At 54.4% G+C, this 7,969-nt stretch overlaps 1 protein-coding gene across 1 annotated transcript; it reads left to right on the top strand.

The window, feature by feature from the left end:
• Positions 1-261: 261 nt before the first annotated feature.
• Positions 262-7,619, top strand: CACNG5 (calcium voltage-gated channel auxiliary subunit gamma 5). The gene is made up of 5 exons (XM_028087413.1): positions 262-457; positions 1,939-2,025; positions 3,763-3,903; positions 6,980-7,125; positions 7,362-7,619. The coding sequence occupies exons 1-5, from the start codon at positions 262-264 to the stop codon at positions 7,617-7,619; spliced, it is 828 nt and encodes a 275-aa protein (XP_027943214.1).
• The last annotated feature ends 350 nt before the right edge of the window (positions 7,620-7,969 follow it).

A 7,969-nucleotide genomic window follows, 5' to 3' on the forward strand; every position in this document is an offset into this window, starting at 1 on the left:
GGCTCCGAGAGAGGAAAGGGGAACCCTTGTAGTAGGCTGTCCAGAAAGCTGTGAATTCCTGAGGGGGAGAGGAAGCACCCCCATAGTGGCCTGGCATCCAGGAGCTGGCCTGGGGGTCTTTCTGTATCCGGTTAGCCGAGCGGGGTTGACTTGAGTTACCTCCTCCAGGCCCCTCATCTTGGCCTCCTCAGAGGCTCACCCTCTCTCCTGCCTCCAGAGACCACTTCCTTGGCTGCAGGCCGCCCAGCAACCTCTGGGAAGATGAGTGGCTGCGGGAGGAAGGCCCTGACCCTGCTGAGCAGCGTCTTTGCTGTCTGTGGCCTGGGTCTCCTGGGCATCGCAGTCAGCACCGACTACTGGCTCTACCTGGAGGAGGGCGTGGTCCTGCCCCAGAACCAGAGCATGGAGATCAAGATGTCCCTGCACTCGGGCCTGTGGCGTGTCTGCTTCCTCGCAGGTAAGGGCACCCCAGGTTGGGACAGCCCTCTCCCAGAGACAGGAGCAGCCCTTGCCCCCCGCCCCGGAAAACCTGCCCAAGAGCCCCCGTTGGGAAGAGATGCCCCCACTGGGAGGGGGCAGTTCACCAGAGATGGCGCTCGTGAATTCTGGGTGGGGCTCCCTGCAGCAACCACGGCCCATTCCAAACGTAAGCCCTGAGTCACAGTGTCCAGGAGCAGGTCCTGTCATCCCTGGGACCTGTGTCCCTCCAACCTGAGAGATGAATGCAGCCACGCCTTCCCCACCCTTCCCCACACTGCTTCCCAAGCTGAATGAGGCTGGCCTCCCACGGGTCTGGAACCACCCTTGTGTGCCTTAGCCCGTGGAATTATTGATCTCAGTGCCTCCCCACAACACTCCAAGGCAGGACTTATTATTTCCACTTTACAAAGAAGCAAATGAAGACCAAGGAGGCAAAGTAAGTCTTCTTGACTCAACATTACAGGTCCACTCGTTTACAGAATGGGAAAGACTTGGCAGTTTCCCTGTTCCAATTCTGTGAAATGGGAAAGAGAAAACCCAGGTGTACGTCCTTCCAAATCGGCAAGATGGTGCAGGCTTTGATCCCACCTATCTGGGCCTCCCTCCAGTTCTCGAGGACTTCTCTAGAACCCTTGAGTTGCTATTCCAAGCACTTTGTCTTTATCCCTTTATCATGGCCCAGAACCAACCTGCACAGAGGAGCATCTCCATGCTCTGTGAGACTGGTCACGAGGCTGAGCTGGCTAGAATCCCCAAAGGGTGATCACTGAGCCTTTCTAGAAGGGCCCCTGGCACTTTACATGTACACAGGACAGAGGGAGCATGTGGTCCTCCCAGCTTTATAGTGGGGCTTTGGAGAATGAGGGTGGTGATTGGCGCCCAGCAGCATACAGCATGGAGGACACCTCAAGGCCTGGCCTCCTGGTGACTCCTCGGTCTACTTTGGAAATGGCATCTGACGCTGACCTCACCTCTCACTTGCCTAAACTATGCGGCATCAGTCTCTACTTCAATGTGAAGGAGAATTTGAAGTCACTAGGGTCTGGCTTCCAAAATGATTGAGAAGGCTTTGGGGGTTCTGTTCCATGACATCTCTGCTGGGGAATCTAAGCCAGCCATGTGCCATCATCAGCTGAGTCTGTCCCAAAGCAACAAGACGGCCACCGGATGTGTCACTTAACCTCAAGTTTGTAGTGCGGACTTATTTTCATGTGACTCTTGGTGCTTGGGTCCACATTCACAGTGCTACTTCTTCAGGTGCCTCCAGGTCAGGAGGCACCCCCACCCGTACTGCGGGTCACTAGCCAGGGATGGGACCCCCGAGATTTAGATCCGCCCCAGGCGCAAACACAGTGGGCCAAAGATCCCAGAAGCATTTGGGGATACCATTTGAATGTATGAACTTCACATCCATGTTCAAGAATCACCTGGAAATGCAAATGATTCTTGTCTTCACAGGTGAGGAGCGGGGACGCTGCTTCACCATAGAGTATGTGATGCCCATGAACACTCAGTTGACGTCAGAGTCCACGGTCAATGTTCTAAGTAGGTGCCTCAGACTTTCTGACCTGGGTCACTGGCTAGACAGAGCAGGGCAGGGCAGGGGGAAGAGGCAGGATGACCAGCTTGCTTCTCAAGCACTAATGCCCTTCAACTCAGCTGATGGGGTTGGCCTCAGCTCACCAGAGCTTGCTCTGCCGATTATTCTTCCAGTGGTGATGACAGCTTGCTGGAGTCTCCCAAGTCTTGTGGCCCAGGCAAGGGAGAGGGCATTCTGCCTCGTGCCTTAGTTTGTGTGGGCTACCGTAGCAAAATACCACAGACCAGGTAGTTTCTGACCCACAGAAATTTATTTCTCTCAGTTATGGAGGCTGGAAGTCCACGATCAAGGGTCCAGCAGGATCACGTTGTGGTGAGGGCCCTCTCCTGGCTCATAGCTGGTGCCTTGTTTCTGTGTTCTCACAAAGAGGAAGGGGTGAGGGAGCTCCGTGGGGTCTCTTTTATAAAGGCATCGATCCCACTCATGAGGGCTCCACCCTAGGCATCCAAACCATAGCACTCAGGGAACTGATGCAAACTCTCTGGCCCCCAAGAAGATTGACCCGATGGCCTTTGCCTCACCAGGGTCGATTCTGACCCCAGTGTGGGCTTGCAATACGGTTCTGATACAATCACCCCTTAGCCTTAGGCTAGGGACTCAGTCCCCCAACCAGACTTCCCTCATTTCCCAAAGCAGCTGGAAGTTCAGAAGACCCCCAAGGCCACCGGCATTTCTGACCAGCTGGCTACAAGTCAGACGTTCCTGTGACCCCCTCAGGTTCAAAACGTTGCTAGAGCAAGTCATAGAACTCAGGAAAGCACTATACTTCCTATCACAGTTTTATTATAAAGATTTCAGATCAAGACCAGTCAGATGAGGAGGCACATAGGGCCAGATCTGGGAGGGCACCGAATGCCGAGCCTCCATGTCTTCTCCCCATGGAATCAGGATGTGTCACCATCCTGACACCTGGATGTGTTCACTAACCAGGAAACCCAACCAGGCTTTGGTGCCGAGTATGTATTGGGTTTCATTTACGGAGGCATGTTCGAGTGAGCTGTCCGCCACATGACTGAACACAGTCTCCAGACCCCTCCCCCCTTCCCAGAGTCAGGCCCGGATCACGTGGCTCAAAACCCCAACCGTCTAATCACATGGTTGGTCTTTCCAGCCCCGTCCTGAGTCAACTGATTGGAAGAATCTCAGGGGTAGTCGAGAGGCCCACCATGAATATCAAGGACACTCTTCTCACTTGGGAAATTCCAGGGATTTGGAGGTTCTCGCTCAGGAACCAAGGACAAAGACAAGATACATTCATTAGGCAGACCATCCCCCAAGTAGTTATAAGTTGAAGACGACAGAGGCCAGGAACTGTCTGCAGCGCCCCCCAGAGATAGATGCCTGTGCCCCTGGAGAGGGTGCATGCCCCCGGGAGAGGAAGTGAGGTGAGTGATAAGGCCCTTCCACGGCTGCCATACTAGATGCCCAGGAGGGAGCAGTTTGTGCTGGAAGAGAAGACAGAAGCATGTTGGCAGTGTCAGCCCTCCCAACCCTGCCTCAGAGATGCAAGCCCTGCCGGTGCTGGGAGGTCCCCGGGCCACCCAAGGAGGGCATGGGGCCCAGAGAACTCATGCAGGCCAGGGGGCTTCGGGGACCAGTTGGCAGACACTGCCAGGAACACCTGGGAGGGGAGGTAAGTAGGTAAGGGGAGGCTGACGGTGTCCCTTTGTCTCCTCAATTAGAGATGATTCGCTCGGCCACACCGTTCCCCCTGGTCAGCCTCTTCTTCATGTTCATTGGGTTTATCCTGAGCAACATCGGACACATCCGTCCCCACAGGACAATACTGGCCTTTGTCTCTGGCATCTTTTTTATTCTCTCGGGTAAGCTGTACTGTTTTCTTTCGCGCACTCTTGACTCTCGACACTTGACGCCTCCACGGCTCTGCTCTGGGAAGTGTGGTCACAGCTGTGGGTCAGCCCCTGGCACGGGAGCAGCTGAGTCTGTGCCCCAGACAGAACTGAGTTGGAGTGAGGGAGGCCTCTGATGACCTCGAGCCCATCCATGACCCCCAGGGGAGGAGAGACCGGACAGGCTCACCTGGGGCAGAGCTGGGATTAGAACCCGGGGCTCTCTCCTCGCTCCCCATTGTCACCACCTCTGACTTCTTAGTTCTACCGATAATGAGCATTCTTATTTTTGAAGGGGCTATTTCTTCCTGGTTTTGCATGAAAGGTAAGTACAGTCTACCTTTGGAATTATGGCTCCTTCACTCCCAGCCCTCAGCTATCGTCAGGAGACTCCTATTGTCCCCTTGACTTTCCAGTGACGCCCATACCCAGGTCCCTTAAACATGAATCTGTCTTCCTGGGGAGACACCAGGTTGTATTTCATTCATTCATTCATTCATTCATTCATGAATTGTGTCTACCAGGCCTTATTCTGGGTGCTGGCATCATTGCTCACAAAAACGGCAGCGGAGTGGGAGATACAAACAAGGAGATTTACTAATATGAACATAGCAGGACAAGCAGGGACTCCTATGGGGGCCAAGAGCAGTGACTGAAATTCAGACCAAGGGTTGGTCAGGTAAGACAACCAGAAGGGGAGCTGACGGATGCGTAGGAATGAGGTAAAGGAGTGAGGTTGAGACGGAGGGAAAGGGAGCCTGGAGGAAAGAGGATGAAGCACTGGGGGGTCCGTTGCACTTTATGACAGGAGTGTAAAGTGGAATGTGGCGGGAGGGGAGACGGGACGGCATCGGAGGATTTGGGACATTGTGGGAAACCTCAGAAGGATTCTGAGCTAAGGGATGACGATATGGTCACCTTTGGGGGTCTTGAAAGGGCCACTCTGGGGAATGGACGGAAGGATTGGAAGCAGGACAGGGGCAGGGAGAGCAGGTGAGGGGCTCTTTCGGCGGCACAGGAGAGCGGTGATGGTGGCCCACGCGAAGGGGATGATAGGAGAGAAGAGAGAAAGGGGAGGGTTCAGGTGACATTGGGAGAGAAACTCACCAGGCTTTAAGGGAAGAGTCAAGGTTGGTGCCAAGTTCTTGTCTAGGCAGTGGGTGAATGACGCATCCATGGTTGATCTAGAGACCACAGGAGAAGAAGCAAATTTGGGCCAAGTTCATGAGTTTAGTGTGGGAAGTGCCGAGTTGGAGGTGCCCAGGTAACATCTGGGAGGAGGTGTCCCCAAGGCTGCTAAAGGTCAGAGGCTTTGTGGAAGGGGCCTGGACCCAAAACAGAGATTAAGAGCTAACCTCTTAGGGAGTAGGAGAGGGAACCATGGGTCGGGCTGAGGCCACTCCCGGGGAGTGCACAGAGTGAGAAAGCAAGAGAATGTGGGAAATAAAGATAGGCTCTTTCTCCCCTCTAAGGTGACCTGTGCATTTTCAGGAGGACCTTTGCTTTTGGAGATAATACTTCAAGACAGAAGAGTGACCCTCAGAGCATGTATTTTAGGTGCCCTGGAGCCCTGGACTCATTGACAAGGGGGGGCTTAGGGAAGAGATGCTCAGATGGAAGATGGGTAGGTGGATGGCTTGGATAATGGATGGAAGGAAGGAAGGAAAGAAGGAAGGAGGGAAGGAAGGGAGTAAAAATAGCTCTTGGGCACCAGGTATTCTGACTGCCAAGCCAGTTTAGGTTCCTTTTCTCAACATTTTCTTATCAGTATGGCTCCCTTCCTCCCTCCCTCCCTCCCTTCCTTTCTTCCCTCCCTTCCTTCCTTCCTCTCTTCCCTCCCTTCCTTCTTTCTTGTTTCCTTTTTTCTCCTTCCATCCTTTCTTCCATTCATCTGTCCATCTTTTTTTCCACTGACACACCACTCTTCCGTCCACCCTTCCATCCATCAATCCAACAAATATTTATTGGGCACCTGCGAAGTCCTCGGCCTGCCTTCTGCCTGGTGATATTTCCACCTAGTCTAAGAGGTGCAGACTCAGGGGTTAAACTTTTCCTTTATCTTTCTAACTTGACAAGAGTCAAGGCCGTAGAGTAACTTTGAGGCACCTGAGGTTTTTCCAGCCGCAGGCAACGGGATCAGAAATCTCAGAATGAACGGGGCCACGCGAAGTTGTCTTAATGATAACAACAGAGAAGGTTCTCTGTTGGGCCAGCAATGATTGCAGTATGAGTTAAGTGCCAAGGAAGGCTCGAATCACACCTCTTTTCCTTTAATGTTCCTCCTTCAAGATGCCCTAGTTTAATCATGTGAGTGGAATTAAGCCTGAACAGCTCAAAACAGAGTAATTAATTATGTCCTAATTCAATGACAGTAACTAACCAAGGGACCGGTGCCTGAGGCAGTCACTTGCACAAGAGAGCAGGAGTTTGGGCCCCAGTGGCCTCTTGATTTATCGCTTGCCAGAATCTGGACAAACTCACTTTACCCCTCCTGCCTCAGGATTTCAGTATGCTGCCCCCATGGTCAGTGGCGCTGTGAAGACCGTGGGCCACTTAGTCTCCACAAGGACGTTAAGGAGATAGGGATCGGAGGTCCTGGCTGCCTCTGCCAAGGGAGCCTGTCTTATTCCTCAGTTTACCAAAGGCCACTTGCTAACTCAGTGGTTCACATCCTTAGTTCACCTTAGCATCAGCTGGGGAGCTTTTAAGACAACCCAGTGCCAGGGCCCCCGCCCAGGCCAAGTGACCCAGAAAGTCCGGGGACAGGGCTCAGGCAAGTATGTCTGACAAGTGACCCTCATGGGTGGGCAGGTGGGGTGACAGCCATGGGGCTTCCGTGGCTCAGAAGGTGGCTGGACAGGGAGCTTTCTTCCCTGCAACCATCTGCTTTCTAGAAGGTAATGGTCTAAACAAGGTCTTTAGGAGGAAAGCTCCTGCTCTCCTTCAAGCCCAAAATGAGGCTTTCTTCCTGAACCCCAAGGGGAGGTGGGTGCCCCATCAGCAAAGGCCCTGGGTCCTCTTCACTAAGCAGCCCCTTGCCTTGACGCAGGCCTCTCTCTGGTGGTGGGCCTCGTGCTCTACATCTCCAGCATCAACGATGAGATGCTCAACAGGACCAAGGACTCAGAGACCTATTTCAACTACAAGTACGGCTGGTCCTTCGCCTTCGCTGCCATCTCGTTCCTTTTGACAGAGGTAAACCTCCCTGGGCAGGCAGGGGGCCCCGGCCCCACCCTCTCTGCTGCCCTTCTTCCTCCCAAGAATGTGTCACTCTCCCACCTTCCCCGGGCCCGCTTGTCCAGGACATCCCTGCTCTGTCCCCGGGCCTCAGCTGCTCCGGTGGCCGCATCCTGTGCAGACCCCGGCCCCCAGCTGGGGAGCAAGGCCAGGACCCCAGCTGTGAGTGCCCCTCTGCTTTCTCCTCCCTGTAGAGCGCGGGGGTGATGTCCGTGTACCTGTTCATGAAGCGGTACACCGCCGAGGACTTGTACAGGCCCCACCCCGGCTTCTACCGGCCTCGCCTGAGCAACTGCTCTGATTACTCAGGCCAGTTCCTACACCCGGACGCCTGGGTCCGGGGCCGCAGCCCCTCCGACATCTCCAGTGACACCTCCCTGCAGATGAACAGCAACTACCCAGCCTTGCTCAAGTGCCCCGACTATGACCAGATGTCATCTTCCCCCTGCTGAGCCTCGTCACCTTCCTCCCTGGACTGTGGACAGCCAGATAGCCCTTCCCGTGCTCCCCTGATGGCCTGTGAGCCCCAGGCCCTTGGTTGCCAGACCCAAGCTGCCCCCGCGCTTCGCTGTTGTCACTTGACCCACGTTGTCTCCACAGCTTCCCCCAGAGTAGCTCTAACTGCCCCAGGGTGGGTGTCAGGGAGTCTGGAGCCAGCAGGCAAGCTGATTGGCTGAGAGCATGGGTGTAGCCCCGCCTCTTGAGTGCCAATCACTGGCTGTTCCAGCTGTGTATTTGTCCCTACACACCCAACTCCATGGCCCCAGGCCGAGTTCTTTACACAGACCCAGCCGGACTTGTG

This window comes from Eumetopias jubatus, unplaced genomic scaffold, assembly GCF_037043125.1.
Source record: "Eumetopias jubatus isolate StellerSeaLion01/CBP00866 unplaced genomic scaffold, mEumJub1_p1.0 scaffold_10, whole genome shotgun sequence".
Taxonomy (NCBI): Eukaryota; Metazoa; Chordata; class Mammalia; order Carnivora; family Otariidae; genus Eumetopias; species Eumetopias jubatus.